Consider the following 24,169-nt stretch of genomic DNA (forward strand, 5'->3'; position numbering starts at 1 on the left):
AAAATGTCATGTTCTAAATTGAATTCATATATAAGTGGGGTGTCCCAGAAGTTCTCGGGATAACGTCATTATCCACAAACGCAAATGCATATGTAGCTATTATCTTGACATCTATTGAGAATGTATTTTAAACTAATTGTGGTTTAGCGCTGGTATTTTTTTTTATTTTTTTTCTTACTCTTGACATATCTGGTATCCATAGCAACTGACATACCCTTACCCGGAGCAACCATCAATATGGTAAAACGTGGGTTTTTTTATATCACTTTAAGGTGGGTAAGTATTCCGCAAAATGACGTGACGTCAACAGCGTGTCTGGACGTCATTTTTTGAAAATTTCAATGTCAATGCTGTTTCCGTTTCAATTTCGTTGTAACTTACGTAACATCACTGTTTCAGAAGCAAAGTCGGCATGACGCCCTTGCTAATTCCATTTAAAAACTGCTTTAAGGCGATGAAAAAATTCTGACTGTGCGTATAAAACTTATGCGCCACTTGGAAAGGGATATTAGATAAGGTATCCACATATGATCAGATCTTTGTTGTGGATAAGCAAAGCTGTTCTATATATGGTTTGAAACACATATGCTATTTTAGAAGAGGGAGATTATCTGCATTTTTTTAATTGTCTTTGAATAAAATAACTCAATATAACATGGAAACATAGTGTTTTGAGATTTGCTGGCAGCTAAATTAATCTTTAAAAGTTCCAACAGCAGACAACATGTGTTGTCATGTGTTAGTTTATATTCACATATACAAACACACTACTGATAAAAACGATCAGATCTGGCTTTAATAATCAGGAAACAATTGTTGACACTGATTTTTAATATAATTAGGACAGTGAAAAGGTACATGAATTTCATTTTCTATGGCAATTTTACATATAGGTCATAAATGTCGATTTTCAGAGATATCAATTTCATATTTTCCCGTTTCAAGCCTAAGTAGAGCAACTCCGCATCTTAATTAAGCCATTGCTGACTTGTGCTTTCTACCTATACTGGAACATTTAACATAGCTCAATATTCAATCTTAGATAGCCTAAATTTTCTAGGTTTTGTTTCTTCCTTGAGCAAATAGGCCTATTTCATCATCAATAGTTTTGGAAAAAGTACAGTTTTGTCACAAAAATGTTTTGAAGACAAAGTTTCTATCCAACAGCTGAAGTAGATTTTATATGACAGATGGTTCTTATGTATATTATTATATATTTTTTAATTAACTATATTCGAAACCATTCAATTAAGACTATGTCATTGCTGTGACACAGATTTCCACTGTTCATTTGTGGGGCCGCTAACATAATTCACCATAGAGAGCATTGTTATGTATTTTTGTATGCAGCGTGTCTTTGCAATAAATTCAAACTGTTTTATTTGAAAACACAACAATGTAAATGCGTATGTTAGAATACTTTCTGCACGTAATTTTCATTCTCTTTCATTTATATATTTAAACGATACTTAATTTAATGTTTGTGTGCATATTGTGGTAACTCCTGCCTGTAACCAAAACGCTCTAAGACATTTAAAGCATGCTTAATTTGCACTTTAATATTTAAAACATAATGATAAATTCCCTTAGACTTCCTTTATTTTCGTTTCGTATAGGTAGTCGATTGTAGCGATTTACGGATATTGATTAATTATTATATTATAGATTTATCAATCTATCATGTATATAAATATATACATCCCAAGCATCCATGATGATTTCATATTTACATATTTCAAGTATTTCTTTACAGAAGAGTAGACCATCAATTTTACATGCATATTCAAATATGAAATTGTTTATTCTTCTATAAAGAAATACTTGAAATATGTAAATATGAAATCATCATGGATGCTTGGGATGTATATATTTACACAATTGTGTCATAAGTTAAATATATACTCGTTTGCATGAAATAATTTTATTTGCGATGTAATGTAACATTTCCTTTTTTAACAGTGTACACATGTATATTGATTGTTTTATTCCTATGATATCACATGTACACACTTAAAATGTATGCATTTGTCCACATGGGCCATGGCCCTCTGGATACAACATGAAATTTGAAACTTCTGTTTATAAGTTATAAGTGTTTCCAATTGCATGCATTCATTCTGTGCGTTCTCAATAGCCGGTGTGTGTTTTGTGTCTTCAGTTGGAGCGACGTCCTCAGTGGAATGTTCCCACCAGTGGGAACTATGTCCTCATTTCACTGTGTTTTGTCAAATCCGTAGATATTGAAATATTTTTATTTCAAAGTGATTTATATAAAAAAGAAAAAATATACAAGGCTATGGTGCATTAATAATGCCAAAATATATGCAGGGAAAAAAGTTCTCATTTGGTTGTGAAAAGTCAAGTGTTCTCAATTGACGGTCCATACACGTATGCGTGCGTGCGTGTGTGTGTGTGTGTGCGTGTCCGTGCGCATGCGTGGGTGCTTGCTTGTGCATGCGTGTGCGTGCGTGCGTGCCAGATGACACGAACATGTTGGTGAAATATAACACACAGTAGTTAAAATATTGCTTAAATCTTGGTTCATGACAACGTGCAAGCACACGTTCAGAATATGATACTCTTTGTTATACGCGCACATTGCGTGCATGTGGGAATATATATTAAATTTATTGTTATGTTCATTATAAACATTAGTTAAAATATTTCTATAAAATATAAATATCATACAAGTTTTTTTTCCATATATATTGTGTTTTTTTTTTAATTTGTATAGGCTATGAATGACATGATATTTAGATACATTATGTTGTACCTTTTTATATTGATTGCAATTTTTTTCACATGCATATTGGCAAGCTTCTGAAATGTGTTTACAATCACGACCATACGCATCAACGTTTTTATATCTTTTGTACATGCAAATAAAATCTGCCAATCATTATACACATACACAATGTTTTACACATTATACAATAGAGGAGCATTCAAATATTTAGCCCAAACTTCTTTATTTAAATCCGCATGGATTGCACATTATGTACTATAAATGTAAGAGGATTAGGAAACAAAACTAAAAGAATGCAAATATTCCAGTGGTTAAAAGAGAAGAATTATATGTTTTATTTGTTACAAGAAACACATTTTCATAATAAAAACAAAGAACAATGGGAAAAAGAATGGGGCGGGTTATGTTACTTTAGTGGTTCTTCCACAAACAGTGAAGGCGTTGGAATCCTTGTTAATCCAAATTTTCCAGCTAGCGACATAATAAAATACGAAGTTTTATTAGGCAGAATTCTAGCAATTGAACTTTCTATCAATTCCAAAACATTTATCATTATAAATATATATGGCCCTAACACGGACGACGTAAACATATTTAAAATTTTAGAAAATTTTCTGCATATACACTCAGACACACGATATATCATAGGCGGTGATTTTAACACGATAATTGATGTAAATCTAGATAAGAAAAACGGAAATATCAACAAACATAATCGTTGCCGTAAATATATAATCGATGTTATGTCGACGTTTAATTTAATTGATATATGGCGTTTGAAACATCCAGATAAAAAGCAATTTACATGGCATTCGAGCACAAAACCAAGCATTCATTGCAGATTAGACTATTTTCTAATTTCAGACATGTTACAAAATTATATTATTGACTGTAACATCAATGCAAGTTTTAAAACAGACCATTCCTTAGTACTTTTGAAGTTTAACACACAAGAAAACAAAAGAGGACCAGGATACTTTAAAATAAATAATAGCTTATTATTTAATCAAGAATATAAACAATTGATTAAAGATACTATTGAAAACACTGTAAACATAAATAATGAAGCTAATCCAGTCACCCTGTGGGCTATAATTAAAGGCAACATAAGAAACACAACTATAGCATTTGCATCTAATCTAAAAAAGGAAACAAACATAAAAGAAAAAGAAATAATAACCAACATTGATAATCTAGAGAAAAAAATACCCTTAGAACATGATCATAGCAATATTTCAGAACAGATAATGGCTTTAAAATCAGAACTTAATGAAATTATTTTAAAAAGAGTTAACGGTTCAATCTTGAGATCAAAAGCCATACACATTGAAAATAATGAAAAAAACACGGCATATTTTTCTAATCTTGAAAAAAGGAACGCAGAAATGAAAACTATGAATAAACTAAGAGTCAATAATAAATTAGTTACTGGTCAAAAAGATATACTCAATGAACAACACAAATATTATAATAAATTATATAAGAAAAACGAAAATATTGAAACTGATATGTCAATGTTGAATTATACCAACACTAAATTGAATAATGAACAAATTGGATCTTGCGAAGGTATTTTAACCGAACACGAATGCCATAAAGCAATACACGAAATGAAAAATAACAAAAGCCCTGGTTCTGATGGTCTGTCAGTAGAGTTCTATAAAACCTTTTGGGATAATATAAAACATTATTACTTAAAATCTATTAATGAATCATTCAGAACAGGGCACTTGTCGGATCTACAAAAGCAAGGAATAATCTCTCTCATCCCAAAACCCGGAAAAGATTCAGAACTAATTTCTAATTGGAGACCAATAAGTTTGCTAAATGTCGACTATAAAATCGCAACAAAAGCCATAGCGAATAGAATAAAAAACATTTTACCGAGCATTATTAGCCCGTACCAAACAGGTTTTATCAAAAACAGATATATTGGAGAAAATGTCAGACTCGTAGCAGAATGTATATCTCATTTCAAAAAGACAAATACACCTGGTCTCATATTTTTCGCTGACTTTGAAAAAGCATTTGATAGCTTAGACCATAACTTCATAATATCGTGTCTAAGGCATTTCAATTTTGGTCAAGATCTTATAAATTGGGTTAAACTCTTCTACAATGATATAAAAAGCATTATAACAAGTAACGGATACTTTTCAGAGGAAATAAATATTGAACGAGGAGTCCGTCAAGGGTGTCCCCTTTCATCATATTTATTTATTATATGCATTGATATACTGTCAAACGCAATACAAAATCAAAATGATATAATCGGCCTCACCATCAATAATATAGAAATTAAACAATCACTTTTTGCTGACGATGCCACCTATGTAAATAATGGTACAGAAAAATCCTTCTCTACACTTATAAACACAATAGAGAATTTCGGTAGAATATCTGGCCTAAAGCTTAATTCGAACAAATCAATTATACTTAGAGTTGGAACTCTTGCCAATCAAGTTTAACATACTTCCCAGATAAGAAATTTATTTGGACCTCCACGAATGCTAAAACACTTGGAATAACCTTCACTAATAATGAAAAAGAATTATTAGAACTCAATTTCCTCCCCAAATTACAACACTTTAGAAACTGTTTGAAAAGCTGGAACCATAGAAAACTTACACTTCTTGGGAAAGTTACTGTAATAAAAACATTTGCTTTACCAAAAATCATATATCCCTTAACGGTTTTGCAAACCCCACCAAAAAATATACTTGATGAAATTAACAAAGATATATATAAATTCATATGGAATAATAAGCCTGAAAAAATAAAAAGAACTTGTATTACAGAAAAATACGAAACCGGTGGTTTGAATTTACCTGATATATACAAACTCACCTTATCGATAAAATCATCATGGGTTAAAAGAATACTGGATCATACCTATAAAGGTCAATATAAGCAATTCTATAATATTCTATTAAATAAATTCGGGGGTGACCTCGTATTCGAATGCAATTTAAATGAAAAACTCATCAAAAAGATATGCTGCAATAATCCCTTTCTTCTAGATATACTTAGTTCCTGGACAGAAATAAATCAATACACTCCTAAACCACCAACAAGTAAAATAATCATATGGAACAATAAATCAATTAAAAATAATTGCAATACATTTTACATCAATGAGTGGTACGAAAAGGGAATTAAATATCTTCAACATATTTTTGACTATCGTACCAAACAATTTTATTCATTTGAAAATATTAAATATTTATACGATATCAATACTAATGATTATCTCACATATTTTCAACTCTTATCTTGTATTCCACATGAAATAAAAAATAAAATGAACTTAGAAACACCAGAAAATACCACAGCAAACACACTTAAACATAAAATTATGTCCAGTAAAACAAAACCAAACAAGCTTTTATACTCTATCCAACAAAAAGGTGAAATGAACCAACACTTACAGGAAAAATGGATAAAACACTTACATTTGAATAGTATAAATGATATACCCTGGAAGTCAGTGTATACAAAATATATAGCTTCGACGAATGACATTTCTTTAAGAAGCTTCCAATATAAGTACATAAACAGAATCATACCGACAAATACTTTCTTATATAAATGCAAATTAACCCAATCAAATTTATGTGATTTTTGTCAGGAAAATATTGAAACACAAGAACATCTGTTTTGGGAATGTAAAATATCACAAGACTTATGGTCACAATTGATGAACTTAATAAATCAAAACATTACTCCACTTGTTTTAGATTTAAAAATAATAAGTCTCGGATACAATGATAAGTCACAACATTCAAACATCGTAAACTTTTTGATATTGGTAATGAAATTTTTCATTAGTAACATGAAAAATAGAGGTATAATTCCAACCTTTGCATTCTTTTTGAATTATATCAGACTAAGAGAAACCATAGAACGAGAAACTGCCCTCGTTTACAATCGAATACATATCCATCAGAAAAAATGGAACCTTTTGAACAATTATTTAAATCTTTGAATGCTCCATACAGTAACAACAACAACAACAACAACAACAACAACAACAACACTATTTAATGCTCCATACTCCTTACTGTCCATTAATCATCATTCACAATAATAATACTCAAATTTCAAACAGTAACACCAATTATCACTAATTTAAAAACCTACATAAATAACATCACTCTACCAAAACGCAACCAAAAACTCATATAGATCCAGTTGCATAGTATATTTGTTAAAATAGTAAATACATCATTATCATTGCTTGTATACTGCTTTATATGTGTTTTTCTTGTGAATATTTCATAATAAAAAAAAAAAAAAAGATAATGTTTTAAGGTGGAACGCGACTATGAATTTTTTTTCGAGTTACTGTCTGAAAATTGGTATACGAATAGAAGAGCATATGCCCAATTAAGGACTGTTTTTACTTTTTCAATATTCGGAACAGTTTTGAAACTATGACTCCTCAAAATATACCACTGACGTCAATTTCGAGACGTCTCTCATATTTTTGCGTTCCAGCTACAATAACCGATCGTTTCACCAATTCTTCGTTTACAGCTATGAAATTTAAACCTCAAGTGCGTCTTGTGAAAACGTTCACGCACATATATTTTTCGTTCTCTTGTTTTACGTTATTTATTTAAAATTCGTCTTTAACGTCATTTTTCGCGGGGAAAACGGCGTCGTGTTTCGCTGAAAAAAGTGCGCCTTTCTTTAATTCTTGAAAAAACTGCTCGTTTAATTTTTGATTTTTTGAAATACATGTATTCAATGCTTTATTACAAATCGCATGATATCAAGAAAAGGGTACCTCACCGACTTCGTTTTTGCGCAGTATCAAATAATCTAACCCCTATACCTGTTTCTTTTTCATTGCGTATTGTTATATAACGTTTAGCATGACGTAAATCGAACTATTATTTACGCTAATAAAAGCTTAGTTTTGAATAAACCACTGATCAATAACATTTAACAGTTGTTGTTAATTTTAGTTAATTGATAATTCATTGTTTACTTCTGTTAAATTCCGAATAGTTTAACATTATTAAATCATTAAAGCACTGATTATAACTTCTTAATCAATTATGCATTTATGGAAAATATTAATTATTGGTTACAAGATTTTAACCGCGTGTTTAATAACAAAATGCACCAAAACATTAAATTATTGGTGAATGCTATAATATTTACTGTCTCATAATGTAAAAATACCATGTTTTATGCTCATTTCTTTCAAATCAACTCGGTATTTCTCATAAGAACCTTTGTTTTCGACAAGATTTCTGCATCCAAGCGTCAGATCACACACGACCTTACTATCATGGAAGTCAAATAGACTTATTTTATTTGCATGTAGAATGTAAGCTTTTTATTTATACTTATATATATATATATAGCTATATCCTACCTATATAAATATTTTGACAACAATATGCTATAATTTTAAACTGTACTATTATTGTATGTTCTATGTCTATTAATGTTTGGATATATTATGATTATGTCTTACCATGAGGAAAATTAAGATATTGAGTTGAGTTGAGATGGGAGAGTAAGTGTGCATCTTTAAATAGTTACTATCAGCTCATTTTGTTAAGGGTTGTTATAGCTTACATACAAACTCACGCACAAAACGTACACGTACGCACGCGTAAAAACGCACCCCACACACCATACCACACTCAATCACGCCTGCACATGCATGCATAAATGTGCACGCGATCGCGCTCCCGCACACACACGCACGCACGCACGTACGCACGCACGCACACACACACAGACGATCATACGCACGCCCACACACACGCACGCGCACACACACACACACGCTCTCACACACATGTACGCTCTCACACGCAGGCATGTATGTACACACGCATGCCCGCACGCACGCGTGTACAATACGCACGGCAGGGACATTGAGTGCGGGATAAGGTAGCTATGTTGGCTTCTGTATCATGGGCATTGAATGCGTCGCCGAAAGTTGTCTCATGAATTTGCTTGAACGCACGAGAAGCTTTGATTGCGTGGTAAAGTCAGGAAAACAAAACAACTCGTTATGGATTAAAACAAACAATGCATTGATTAACAAAATTAAACATTTTACTGCACTAAAACATTAACTTTAAGATCATCATTTGAGCCATTTGGAACATATATTTTATCATAGTGTGTGTGTGCGCGCGCGCGTTCGTGTGTATGGGCGTGCGTGCATGTACGAGTATGTGGGCGTATACGTGCGTTCATGTAAGTGTATTTGTGTGAACTATAACATCCCTTAATAAGATGAGATAATATAAACAATTCAATGGGATCATTTACAATCTATGCAAACACAAGTATTAAACACAAATACGATTTACCGCAACTTATACTATAAGAATAAATACATATCGAAAACAATGGTTCTTATGAAGAATACCGAGTTTAATTTGAAAGAAATAAGAGACCATAGTAAATCCTTTATCATTCACTAAATAAAAATGAATCATTTTTGCGCTTTCTACTATTAAATAAACAGTTACAATCTTTTTATCAGTGAATAATATTTTGTATGAGTTTATTATTACATAAGAAGTAAGGGTTTATCAGTCAAAATAAATGTTTGTTATACATGTGGAATATTGATTTGAATAAGAGTTTCACTTTAAATTTTAGTGTGTTTTAAATTAACGCCGATTTACCCCGTTATAAATTGACCACATGAGTAATTTTCTTTCTGTTCAAAGAATGACCGATCACTTTTAAACGTCAAGAACTAACCATCCCCCACCCCTCCCCAAACCGTTGCGTAACAAATGACCCTTGTTAAAAATGTTCAAGAGTTATATTCACTACCAAACTTAGTCAATAATATGGTTACCAATATAAGTGGAATTTATTAATTGTATATGTTTTTATTCAACGATAACCGATTGACTACATCAAACTTAGATTCAAGACACTGAACTCTATAGTCGCGTATTTTATAGATCTGTATACTATTACATTTTTCTCCGATAGTGACATACAGAAGAAAATTTGGATGATTTTAAGGGGGGAGGGGGGGGGGGCTGCACCCCCTCTACTGCCGGGATCCGTTTGTGCTTATTACAATGCAGATTTCTGTCGATTATAATTTTTTGGCTTTGTTAGTTATATTTTGTGTATGAAATAAATGTCACACACTGGATTTACTATGCTTTTGCATAGTTTAGAGCCTTATAATTGCAGATCTGTACTGAGACTTATTAAAGAAATTGGTAACTAATAAAGTAGTAGAACCGTTTATTGTTGTGTTATTACTGTAGGTGTATAATTATATAAAAAACAAAGCACTAATCAGCATAGTCACAGCTCATAGCATAGTGACTGGAACCAATATTGATGTGTATTATCAAAATATTATAATTCGGCAAATGATTGCTTAATAATTAAGAAAGCCTCTCATTAAAATAGCCGCCAGATTTAAGTCATTGATTCATAAAGCTGGTTATTCAGCGCCCGTCGTGTGTGGAATTAGATATTTTGTACAACAACAATAACAAATATCCCTAACAAAAAACTGATCAGACACTCTAAGATTTCTAAAAAAATTTCCATTTAATAAACAAAAGCAATTCGATTAACGTCATGCTAAACGTTTAAATACACTACGTATTGAAAAAGAAACAGGTATAGGGGTTAGATTATTTGATACTGCGCAAAAACGAAGTCGGTGAGGTACCCTTTTCTTGATATCATGCGATTTGTAATAAAGCATTGAATACATGTATTTCAAAAAATCAAAAATTAAACGAGCAGTTTTTTCAAGAATTAAAGAAAGGCGCACTTTTTTCAGCGAAACACGACGCCGTTTTCCCCGCGAAAAATGCCGTTATAGACAAATTTAGAAACAATGACGTTCAACAAGAGAAAGAAAATTATATGAGCGTGAACATTTTCACAAGACGTACTTGACGTTGAAATTTCATAGCTGTTAACGAAGAATTGATGAAAATATCGGTTATTGTAGCTGGAACGCAAAAACATGACAGACGTCTCAAAATTGACGTCAGTGGTATATTTTGAAAATTTGTAGATTCAAAACTGTTCCGAATATTGAAAAAGTAAAAACAGTCCCTAACTGGGCATATGCTCTTCTATTCGTATACCAATTTTCAGACAGTAACTCGAAAAAAAGTTCATAGTCGCGTTCCACCTTAAAGTGCTCAGGTGGCGTTTTCGTGAAAAGGATTGTCGAAGTGTTTTAAGAAACTAAACTCTTAATCGGACGCTGAGATTTTAGTGCAGCAAATTGAAATCACCTAGGCGACACGGGTTCGATTCCCGGCCTGGCCGCATGTGAGTTTGGTTTGTGGTCACCAAGCCGGACAAGTGGGTTTCCTCCGGGTAATCCGGTACCCCCCCCCCCCCCCCCCACACACACACTCACACACCCGCCCAACAACACAAGATCACATTCTCGCGTAACACCGTGCCAACGAGAGTGATTTATATAATGCTGTTATAACCATTCGGAACTTCTCGGCAATTTTTATCGAAAACAACCTCAGATGTATTCCAGTACATCAGTTGAAGTAGTTCATATTGTTTAATTATATCATTAATTAAATGTAGTGTTTTAGAGTTGTATTTATTGATCTAAGTTTAAATTGATTGCCAGTGAAGTGTAATATTGCAAAGTTTCCCGAGAGTTATGTTATAAAGTTTAACTTTTAAATAAAATTACTACGCGACCTACTTGCAGCAGACATAAACATACTACTTTTATGTAAACCGTCCAAATACATCCGAGGTTGTTTTCGATAAAAATGGCCGAGGAGCTCCGAATGTGTAATTAGTTGTTTCACACTCGTTGCAAAACAAATAAGTTTAAACTAAACCAGGTTTCACCGCCTCTGACTCGGATCAGCAACTTCTCCTTCCCTAAAATATCTCTTTCCGTTCTATTCCTTCACTCCTGTATTATCTTCCGCACTACACAATGTCAAATTATTCTTTATTATTTTGTATATAGAATAAATATATATTAATCTCTTTTTTGCCTCTCGACAACACCATCCACTGTAAAAATATAAATATTTGTTTATTCTTCTTTAGTGTTTTCTTGTGAATTATGAATCAAATATGTTAATATGTCAATTCTGGTATTTCACACCACATGTTAATTTATCTAATGATATACGGAAGATAGACTTATAAAAAGGATTTATGTTTAGTATAAAGTCTTCTCAATTCGGTAAATGTGTACTTTAATTGCTAGGTGGACTTACACTTGCTATCTCCTACTTACAAATATTTTCTATCGTGATTACTTTGTGAGTATCTGTCTACTTGCCATTATATGTGTTTTGAACTTATCATATTAAGCACTAGTCAATTGTAACCACGGCCCCCAGATCCGGGGGTATACGGGGGATAGCTGGGGAAATGGGCCGTGTTTTTACCTTCCATGTGGCCCCGAAGTGCCGGGTGAATGCGGTGGTTTTGTCTTCGCGCCAAAAATAGCGGGAATTGTCCTTACCTACGGTCCCTTGGTTTCGGGTGCATTTGGCGGGGATTTAACCAGCAGTTCGTTCCCGCAGGGCAGGGATTTTACCCGGGCTTGGCTGGACCGAAAGTCAAAGTCCCCGCTATTCCCCAGACCTTGGGGAGCCGTGGTTACAATTGACTGGTGCATTATTAAAACAAATACTGGTAAAACCAAATCAGGTATCGTCAGATCTACTTTTCACATGACATGTTAAAATTATTAGCTCGCCGGGGTTACAAAATGGGCCGTATGTATGTTATGCGGTTTGAAATAGTGCGAATTAAAAGACCACTTAATTTAAATATAGAATAAGATTGCAGCGTAAGTTCACGTAAATGTGAATTGAAAAAGCAAGCCAAATAATCCATAATAAATCTCGGTGAGAAGTGGAATAGATAATTACGCAGGAAATGGAAATGTGTCTTCGAAAAGCCTTACTTTAGCTTCTACAAAAAGTCTGAACGTCCTTACCGAAGGGACTATTGGCTATTTGATGCCAAACACACACATGAACCAGACATTTTGTTTTAATTTTCTATCTCAAGTGTTCTTTTATTGAAGTTCAGCCGCAACATTATGTTTTCAAACAAGCAGACATATAAGTGTAGAAACCGGACGGCGGTTTGGAGAACCCAACCGGTCTACGACAGATATCAGTGACTTTATATATCAGAGTGCTCATATTGGACTGCAGAAAATGGAACAAGATCTTGTGTTTGCCTTAAGTGCTTAAGTCTTCCAAGATGGCGTTATTATTAAACATTATCAAAGGGATAACAAAGAATCGTAGGTGTGAATTTAAACTCACCATCCTTTACGGGTGCACTATTGGACTCTATACATTCACCATTCCAACACCACTGGAATAAACAAGAGACTTATTAACCAAACAATGAATACTTTCTTAAAGGTGCTAGACACCAGATGGTAAAAGACTACAGAATTTCCTCAAAACAAGTCTAGAATTGTCAAAGCCAGGAGGCCGATAATACATCACTTTACATGGTTAAAATGATAAACGAAACAATCATGTTACTGTCTCATCTGTTGTCCCCTGTTTAAAATATCGCTTATGGTTTCCCAGGTTAAATCATATCTGTTTATGCGAACAGATAAATATACCGACGCTATTTTCAAACTTACTGAGATTTACGTGGTAGACAACCCTAGTAAATTTCGAATTGGAAAAATGCGCAAAAATGCGAAAATTGCATTTGCTGTAAGCTATGTGATACATCAGTAAGTAAGATTCAATGCGTTGTACACAAAGATGTCAATATTAAGTAAGTTTTTGACAATTTTCTTATTTTTCTTGCTATTGTATCATTTGGTGTCTAGCACCTAATTCCAACAGCACTAGAACATACAAGAGACTATTATTATTCACCAAATTATGATGACGAGCTTGAAATAATCATTAGCATCAGTTCGCGGGGGCAATCTGACAACCATGCAACAAAATCATTAATTTGTCTTTTCGAATGGGACTGCTTATGTTTAGCTGTAAGGTTTTAAATGGTGACTTGTTAAAAGTCCTTTACGACATGTCATTGAATTGTAGTCCTCATGTGCATGTACACTGTTTAAGTTGTTTGAAGATTAGCAGGTAGGACCTCATATGCTACAGAAACGTGGACACATGCCCCAAGCTGGTTTTCATAAATATACAAGCGGTGAACCACTTCCCTGGCTGTTTGATGCCGGCGTAAACCCAATATCACAAAAATACTTAAGTCAAATTTCAATCTCAACTCAATTAACCACATAAAACCATAGTATGATTCAAAATTGTGCATGCTTCTTATACTTTTTGAAAACATATTATCTCATAGAATGTGTTGCTAAACAGATTGTGTTAATTTTTTTTTTAAAGTTGTAGAACGATTATACTTAAAGCTGCACTCTCACAGATATACCATTTTGTACAACTTTTTCTTTTTTGTCTTGGAAAAAGCAATTTTTTGCGTAAATATCTTCAAAGCAATAATATAAGATTGCTGAAAAGAAATCAGATCGTAGATTTTTATATTTCTGTTCGAAAATTGATGTTTTATGGCTTAATGCATAAAACAACCATTTTTGAACTTAAATAAAAAAATCTGTGATCTAACTTTTTATCAGCAGTCTTATATAACTGGTTTCCATGGATTTCCGTAAAAATTGTCTCGTTCCAAGACAAAAAAAAAAAAAAAAAGTAGTCAAAATGTTCAATCTGTGAGAGTGCAGCTTTAAGTAGTTGTTTGAAAACAATGAATACAAGTACATTTTTGGCTGTAAAATAATCACCAACATACTCTATGATAGAATGCTCCTTTACAAGGTTAAAAACACACATGATTTTTAATAACTTTTGATGCTATGTGGTAAAATGAGTTGAGACTGAGATTGATATTTAAAGTATTTTCGTTATTTGTGGCCAGGCGTTTGACCGGCTTACGCCGAATGAATTGAAAATGGAATGGTAGATGCTTACCTTCCTGTTGCCACACGATGTACCGTCAGCTGGAACAACAAGCGTTACTGACAGAGGATCACCTTTTGTACAAAACATCCCAGTGCATATCTTGTCAAAAGCTCCAATGTGAGAAGACTGAAATAGGTTTAAATATTCAAAAAACATAACGCGGGGAAATCTGGCTTCATGGTCGGACGGAATGCATTTCTGGCCAAATAACGAGAAGAGGTTTGGAACAGGTCATGTCGAGGCTTAAAACGGTGACATGAAAAACATCATGCAGATGCTTGACCGTAAAAGCTTGGAAAAGACCTGTAGAGGCTAGAAAAAGAGGCTGGTGAAAAACCTGTATGTGCATTAAAGAGGCCTTTGTCCTGTAGAAGCTTGAAAATGGTCCTATGGAGGCTCGAAAAAGTGGTTTGGAAAATATTCTACGGTGGCTTGGAAGAAGCTTGGAAAAGCTCGGAAAATGTCCTGAAGAGGACAAGAAACGGTCATGTATAGGCTTATAAATGCGATATGAAAATATCCTGTAGTTGCTTGTATGAGGCTTGGAAAAGGTCCCGAAAAGGCTTAATCACATGCTTGGAAAAAACCCTGTATAGGCTTGGACGAGGCATTTGTCCTGTAGAGGCTTTGGATTGGTCCTGAAGAGGCTTGAAAAATAGAATTGGAAATATTATGTAGAAGCTTGGAAGAGGCTTTAAAAGGGACATTAAGATGCTTAAAAAGAAAGGCTTGGAAGAGTTCTTGTTTAAGCTTAAAAGAAGCTTTGAAAATGCTCTAAAGAGGAATAGACTTTGAAATGGTCAACATACAAACATAATGACGACCAGGGACAACTATGGTTACTGTAAGAGGACCAGCATTGGAACAATAAAACCTGCGCATATCTTGACGACAGATACAATATGACGAGCATACAACAACGGTAAACATAGAAAAGAGGTGGTGAACACATTCTTGTACGACGATGCGTGCCTTTGAGCAACTTTTTGTGCATTACGTCATCTAAGTACGTGAATACTACTTTCTGTAGATTACGTCATCTAAGTACGTGTAGACTACTTTTTGTGTATTACGTCATGAAGGTACGTGTAGACTATTTTCTGTGCATTACGTCATCTAGGTTCGTGTAGACTATTTTTTGTACATTACGTCATCTAAGTACGTGTAGACTACTTTTTGTGTATTACGTCATCAAGGTACGTGTAGATTACTTTCTGTGCATTACGTCATCTAGGTACGTGTAGACGACTTTTTGTGCATTACGTCATCAAAGCATTGTAAAAGTTAAAATTGATATGTATAATAACCCAAGAAACGTGATTTTTACAAGTATATGTGAGCGTACATTAGTTCAAGTTTAAAGAAACATTTCAGAAGCAATACACGTACACATCGCATTTCACAACCCCATCTATTAAATCGCTCTCTCTACAATATGCTTTTTCAGTGTGTGTATACCACGTGATCAATTGCGTCATTAATGCTACGTCGGAAGGCAAAGTTTTGCTTCGAATGAAGACTTCAAACAAAGATAACTTCAATATTTCTTCATCATTTGAAATGAAACATAGCGCAGTCTACGCCACTTATGGAGCCCCGCCTTTGGTCTTTTACCAGAGTTTGAATGAGAGTTTAGTTTCTTAAAAAACTTCGACAAACCTCTTCACAAGACGGGTGTCTGACGGAGCACTGTCAAAACATTATTTTGAAAACAGGTTTGTCGAAGTGTTTGGTGAAACTAATCACCTTATCGAACTTCGGTTATAAAACGAAGGCGGGGCTATTTAGGTGGCATAGACTGCACTTTGTTTAATTAAAATTGGTGTAGTAAAACAAAAGTTATCTTTGTTTTAAGTGTTCATTTTTAGCAAATTGTTGCCTTCCGACGTAGCATTTATGTCGTAAATTATCACTTCGTATAGTGGTAAGTATCCCCGCCAATCACGCGGGAGACCGGGGTTCGATTCCCGTCGGGGAGCCAAATGTAACCTGAGGCTATTTATTCAATAAACGCCTTGTAGGGTTCGATAATGTTTTATTTATATGCAATGGAAAAGAACCCAGGACAGCTATGATGTTTGTAAAATCAAGTAAAGTTAATTATTGAGTCGAGAATGACAATCTTTCTCTTACGAGAAGCAAATGTGGAATGACATAAAGAAGAAAGGAAAGGGACAAAGGATTTAATAAATTGTTCATAGACCGTGAATATAACAATTATGTAAGTAAAAAGTGTTCACTGCCATTACAGGATAATTTGTATTCACACTCAAGCTAATCATATATAACGGAACATACACGCCTGGGAAACACTCGCACAACCTATAATTTAACACCTGGTTACATACACACACTGTTTTTGTAAGTATTTAAATTATTGACTGATAGATAATGATAAAGGTAAAAATATACCCTAGAAAACACCGATCCTGACCCTATGATGTACTCGCATTGTTTATCTGGTAAATATGTTTGCCCTGGAGCCGTCCTTCCGCTTATGGTGAGGTCACTTCCGCTAGCAGATGTCGTAAGGCATGTGCTAAATATAGATGGAGCATTTAGATATTAAAAAAGAATTGCTAATATTTTTTACTAGAACAATATTTTAACAAAGCTCGTCAAAAATAATAGATAATTTGATTTTTTGGAACAATAATCAACAGATGTTAATTCCATTCCGTCATTATTATACTACACCACTGTTACATTAAAACACTGGGCCGTATTCATAAAGCATCTTATAATAAGTAATTTCCTTACTGAAGTCGATTTCTTAAAAAAAAAAATAGCCAAATTAAAAGAAATGTACACTTGCTTTTTTACCATTAATGTATGTTTTTTTCAATAACGTCAATAAAATAAATGTATTTTGGAAATTCTTTATTTTTTTATTTCATATGACTAAAGAGGTACTAAAATTAGGAATTGACTTAAGAAAATTTATAAATACCATCCCTGTTATCTGTTTGTGCTGTATACGTAGAGAAAAAAGTATAAAATAGCATATATTTACTTGTCCAAATTCGCAATGAATGTCTGCATGTCGGTGGCGGAACACTGTGAAAATATCCACGGATGCCTAGCTCGTGATCCCGTCCTTACGGAGTTGGAGGCAGAGAGGATGTACCCGCCGTCGTTATTACATTCGCTAATGACGTCATCATGACGTCCACCAATACTGTAAAAGTACAATAACCTTATTTGCATACCATATTTATTTATTGATCACCTTTGCGTACTTGATCACTTTCCGTTCTTGATCACTTAACTTACTCGAACACTTTTACTTGATCACTTGGGCATACTTGATCAAGTTTGCCTTCATTATTTGTATTGAGGAATTAAAGGGGCTGTCTCACAGATGATAAAATAGCAAAAAAAAATTATCGAAAAATGACATGGCATCGATGTGTACAATGTATTGAAACTTACTAACAGAAGTACCACATAGTTTAAAATTTATTTAAGTTTAGCAGTTGTTTCGTATTTTTCCATTTAAAAAGATAACTGGGTATGTCTACCAGGTAGAATTCATTCCTTATGCGTGATTGGCTAGTCGGTGTTATCACGTGATATTACCGAGTTAGGTGTATAGCTTAATTATGTCACCCGATTAGAATAAGCCTTAATAGCTCAGTCAGTAAGACGCTGGACCTCAATTTTGGCGACGCGGGTTCGAACCCGGTCTCCGACACAATTTTTAACATTTTGGTACTTTTTTTACAATTATGATATCAAAGCGTAACACATTCTATTAGATAATTGTCCTTAGATTCGTTACAGAAAAAAACTTTTTGTTTGCCAATCTGTGACACATTCCCTTTAAGCTCTGATTCACTAATGTCTTTTCCGAAAAGCGAATCATAAATGTTCCAAAGTAACTGAATATAGTATCTTTTGGCAAAATATTTGGAAAAATTTATTTAATATCTGGTTTTAAGTATATGCAGCAATGTTTACCATTATTGCTCTTCAAAAATCAATTTTAGACTTTGATCTACTCATAACTTCTTGAATGATGATACATTTACACAATCCATGATAAAGAAAACGTAAATTGTTATTGCTCTTTTACATTTTTAGGACATGCACAGTTTGGGCCACGAGTGTTTTCCAACTTCAGTTACGGCTCTTTTCAAAAACGTCATTTCATATTCAATAGAATAGAAAAACAGCAGGGAGAAAAAAGGTTGAGAACAAATGAAAACAGGGAAAAACATTACAATGAGAGAAATCAAATTTGACACTTAAATACAGATTTGAAGGTTTGAGTCGTGTGTCTCTCTCTTAGACCCAAGACGTAAGTGAATATGGGTCGTGAAAGCATGAACTAATTATGGGTCATGATGTCATTGGCTCAATATGGGTCATGATGTCATGGGCTCAATATGGGTCATGATGTCATGGGCTCAATATTGGTCATGATGTCATGGGCTCAATATTGGTCATGATGTCATGGGTTAAATATGGGTCAAATGTCATAAGTTAAATATTGGTCATGATGGCAAGAGTTGAATATAGGTCAAAAGTCATCAGTTAAATATGGTTCATGATGGCAAGAAGTGAATATAGGTAAAAAGTTATGAGTTAAATATGTGTCATGATGGCAAGAGTTTAATATAGGACAAAAGTCATGAGTTTAATATGGGTCATGATGGCAAGAGTTGAATATAGGTCAAAAGTCATGAGTTTAATATGGGTCATGATGGCAAGAGTTGAATATAGGTCAAAAGGCATGTGTTAAATATGGGCTATGGTGGCAAGTATTAAATATAGGTCAAAAGTCATGAGTAAAATATAGGTAAAAAGTCATGGGTTAAATATGGGTCATGATTTCATTAGTCAAATATGGGTCATGATGTCATGAGTAAAATATATTGGTAATGATGTCATGAGTTAAATATGGGTTAAATATGGGCTATGATGTCATGCGTTAAGTATGGGTCATGATGTCATGAGTAAAATATGGGTCATGATAGCGAGAGTTAAATATGGGTCATGATGTCATGGGTTAAATATCTGTCATGATGTCATGCGTTAAGTATGGGTCATAATGTCATGGTTTAAATATGGGTCATGATGTCATGGTTTAAATATGGGTCATAATGTCATGGTTTACATATGGGTCATGATGTCATGGTTTAAATATGGGTCATGATGTCATGCGTTAAGTATGGGTCATGATGTCATGAGAAAATATGGGTCATGATGGCAAGAGTTAAATATCGGTCGTGATGTCATGGGCTCAATATGAGTCATGATGTCAAGAGTTAAATATGGGCCATGAAGTCATAATTTAAATATGGGTCATGATGGCAACAGTTAAATATGGGTCATGATGTCATGAGTTAAATATGGGGCATGATGTCATGAGTTAAATATGGGTCATGATGGCAAGTGTTAAATATGGGTCATGATGTCATGAGTTAAATATGGGTCATGATGTCATGAGTTAAATATGGGACATGATGGCAAGTGTTAAATATGGGTCGTGATGTCATGAGTTAAATATGGATCATGATGGCAAGAGTTAAATATGGGTCAAAAGTCACGAGTTAAATATGGGTCATGATGGCAAGTATGGGTCATAACGTCTGATTAAATATGGGTCATGATGTCATTAGTTAAAATATAAAAACCAGAAACAATCATACGTGTGTGCCAGCTCGTGTGCCATAGTGACCACTGATAGGAAGTTGAAGGTTTCTTCTACGAGGGAGACGGAAACTGCATTTGTACCGCAAATGGAATTAGCCTCCGCATATCCTGTGGATTTTTAAATGAGCATTACATGTATTTCATCTATAAGTAAGCATGATCCAACAGCTGTATTACAAGCTGAGCCTTGAGTTCAAAAATGTTATTTTACTTGCGAAAACTGTTATTCGTTAAAACTGGGAAATCAAAACAGTTATTTTATAATGTTTGAACCCAACCTGAATTTTAGAACACTCACTGTATGTTACTAAATGCGCCATAGTTTGTTTAAAAGATCAAGACAATGAATAAGAATGTATACCAGCGGCTCCAAGTTGTCCAGACAAAGATAGGTCGTGACTGAAAAGAAATAAAAAGATTCACTTTTTGATTTAATCGTTTGATTCTATGAACTGAACAAATATTTATTCAAGTAGGGTTTGCTGGACTCGATTTCTTCAAGCTTAAATCTCTTTCCAATAAATTGAAACTAAAGATATGTTTTAAATAATGTTTCTTCAACGATTATGAGATGATATACTGAAAAGAACTTATATAAGGCCACCTACAACAGTTCTTTGTTTGCACTAACATCTCCAAAAAATGGGGTCGGTGGGTAGACTTTTTTCTAGAATCTAACACCAGCATAATGATTTGGAAATGAGATTTCTATAGCATTCTTTAGAAGGTAATGGCAAAATTGTTAAATTACCGCTGGAAGATTTGAACACCTCCCAAGTAAGAATCATTATTATTATTATAATGAAAGGCGTTCGGAAATGAGATATCGGTTGCCTTCTTGTTAGCGACAAAAGAACAAATGCCATATGAATCGTATAAAAAAGCATTACATAATCAACACCCGGATTCGATGCCTTTATGGAGTGACGTAATTGTAAATTAACGCTCGAAGAATCGAAAAACCTACCCAGTAAAAAGCATATAATAATCGGCGTTCGGAAATAAGCGATCAGCTGCCTATATATTGTGACAAAAATGTCAAATACCGTACGAATCGTTTACCTATGCAGTGACAAGCATAACATGTTCAACCCTTGAATATGATGCATTTTTGGAGTGACAGACTAGAAAATTAATACTTGAAGAATCGAAAACCTACCCAGTAAGAAGCATATAATGATCGGCGTTCGGAAATGAGCTGTCGGCTGCCCTCTTGTTGGTGACATAAGTGTCAAATGCGGAAAGTAACGTATCCGCAGCAACCTGACCACGTGACGATGACGTATAGTCGACTTGAGTGATAAAAGTTGATGCTTCTGCGGAAATCTGCAAAAACAACAATGACAGTAGGATATATTTAATTTTTTAACCAGATATTGTGTTACAAGTAGTAAGTTCCTTAATATGAAAGCATATGGTTCTATTGAGGTTTGCAAAGAAATGGTTTGCTTTTTAAATAGTAGAAATTCCATAATCAAATCGAATGTTACTTCAGGTCATTTAACTGTCTTAGAATACTACCTAATTGGCTGACACATTGTCAACGCACACTCTGGTACAGGGAGTATGCATCGAGTGAGTGGCAATAGGTGGACCTTTAAACACCCGTAAAAATTTAAATTCTTAATGATTAAGTCAAGTACGTAATGATTGCCTATCTGCAATTTCATTGGCTGAAAATGAAGGTTGTCTTCTAAGTAATAGTTAGATGACATGAAGTCAATTATTAAGAATGGGCGGAGTAACCGTAGCGAACGAGTTCTTCTTAATTATTAAGAATTCACTTAATGTCATCTAACTGACTTAGAATACAACCTCATTGGCTGATATATTGTCAACGCAAAATCTGACGCAGTGAGGGTGTATCTAATGATTGACAGTGTGCGGACTTTTTAACACGTGCGAAAGTCAAAATTCTTAATGATTAAGTCTACTACTTAATTGTTGCATTGCTGCAAATTCATTGGCTGTAAATGTAGGCTGTATTCCATTTACAAATATGGCTATGTTTGAATAACAAATAATTTCAATTCCGAATTCAGGGAAAACAAATGACACAAGTACAAAATGCAATTACTTAATTTTTGATGTGTTTTCGGTCATTCAATCAACATATTAGTAATGGTAAGTAATATCCGTTCAAACAATAACCGACATCAGAAATCAAAATTTAAAAATCTTTTCTGGTAAGCGCAGTGGTTAGCGCACTCACTTTTAACTAAGGTGACCTGGGTTCGATTCCCAGCCTGTGCGCATGTAGTTTGGTTTGCTGTCATCAAGCCGGACAAGTGTATTTTCTCCGGTTACTCCGGTTTCCCCCACAACACAAGACCACACTATCGCGCAACATTGTGCCTCATAACTTTAATTATCATAACTTCCTTCACAATCGTTGTAAAATAAAATTAAATGTTTAAACTAACAATCTTTTCAATGCTTAGATCATGAAAAGCTTATTTGCACATCAAATACATTCAAAGACAGGCTGCTATACCTTAATCATATAGATTCCAGTCTGCCGTGTAAAAGACAGGTTGCTATACCTTAATCATATAGATTCCAGAAGACAGGTTGCTATACCTTAGTCACATAGATTCCAGTCAGCCGTGTAATTGACAGGTTGCTATACCTTAATCATATAGATTCCAGTCAGCCGTGTAATAGACAGGTTGCTATACCTTAGTCACATAGATTCCAGTCAGTCGTGTAATAGACAGGTTGCTATACCTTAATCATATAGATTCCAGTCTGCCGTGTAAGAGACAGGTTGCTATACCTTAACCATATAGATTCCAGAAGACAGGTTGCTATACCTTAATCATATAGATTCCAGTCAGCCGTGTAAAAGACAGGTTGCTATACCTTAATCACATAGATTCCAGTCAGCCGTGTAATAGACAGGTTGCTATACCTTAATCATATAGATTCCAGTCTGCCGTGTAAGAGACAGGTTGCTATACCTTAATCATATAGATTCCAGTCAGCCGTGTAAAAGACAGGTTGCTATACCTTAATCACATAGATTCCAGTCAGCCGTGTAATAGACAGGTTGCTATACCTTAATCATATAGATTCCAGTCTGTCGTGTAAGAGACAGGTTGCTATACCTTAATCATATAGATTCCAGAAGACAGGTTGCTATACCTTAATCACATAGATTCCAGTCAGCCGTGTAATAGACAGGTTGCTATACCTTAATCACATAGATTCCAGTCAGCCGTGTAAAAGACAGGTTGCTATACCTTAATCATATAGATTCCAGAAGACAGGTTGCTATACCTTAATCACATAGATTTCAGTCAGCCGTGTAAGAGACAGGTTGCTATACCTTAATCACATAGATTCCAGTCAGCCGTGTAAGAGACAGGTTGCTATACCTTAATCACATAGATTCCAGTCAGCCGTGTAAAAGACAGCTTGCTATACCTTAATCATATAGATTCCAGTCAGCCGTGTAATAGACAGGTTGCTATACCTTAATCATATAGATTCCAGTCTGCCGTGTAAAAGACAGGTTGCTATACCTTAATCATATAGATTCCAGAAGACAGGTTGCTATACCTTAATCACATAGATTCTAGTCAGCCGTGTAATAGACAGGTTGCTATACCTTAATCATATAGATTCCAGTCTGCCGTGTAAGAGACAGGTTGCTATACCTTAATCACATAGATTCCAGTCAGCTGTGTAAAAAACAGGTTGCTATACCTTAATCACATAGATTCCTGTCAGCCGTGCTGCTATATCCATGTTGTACATGCTCAGCCCTCTGAACCGTAGATCAATCTATGACATAAAACGGCACGTG

The 24,169-nt window shown here is 34.3% G+C and overlaps 1 protein-coding gene across 1 annotated transcript in view; it reads right to left on the reverse strand.

Annotated features, from left to right (window-relative positions):
* The window catches only part of LOC128240264 (zinc metalloproteinase-disintegrin-like acurhagin), an 89,512-nt gene that overhangs the window by 50,666 nt on the left and 14,677 nt on the right, over window positions 1-24,169 (reverse strand). Inside the window, exons 7-14 of the mRNA XM_052956818.1 lie at window positions 24,070-24,147; window positions 21,521-21,687; window positions 20,723-20,760; window positions 20,358-20,469; window positions 17,717-17,881; window positions 17,116-17,242; window positions 14,713-14,829; window positions 13,048-13,099 (exon numbers count right to left, since the gene is read on the reverse strand). Coding sequence (XP_052812778.1) covers window positions 13,048-13,099; window positions 14,713-14,829; window positions 17,116-17,242; window positions 17,717-17,881; window positions 20,358-20,469; window positions 20,723-20,760; window positions 21,521-21,687; window positions 24,070-24,147 — 856 coding nt within the window. The remainder of the gene's footprint in view (window positions 1-13,047; window positions 13,100-14,712; window positions 14,830-17,115; window positions 17,243-17,716; window positions 17,882-20,357; window positions 20,470-20,722; window positions 20,761-21,520; window positions 21,688-24,069; window positions 24,148-24,169) is intronic.

The sequence above is a fragment of the Mya arenaria genome, chromosome 7 (genome assembly GCF_026914265.1).
Source record: "Mya arenaria isolate MELC-2E11 chromosome 7, ASM2691426v1".
Taxonomy (NCBI): Eukaryota; Metazoa; Mollusca; class Bivalvia; order Myida; family Myidae; genus Mya; species Mya arenaria.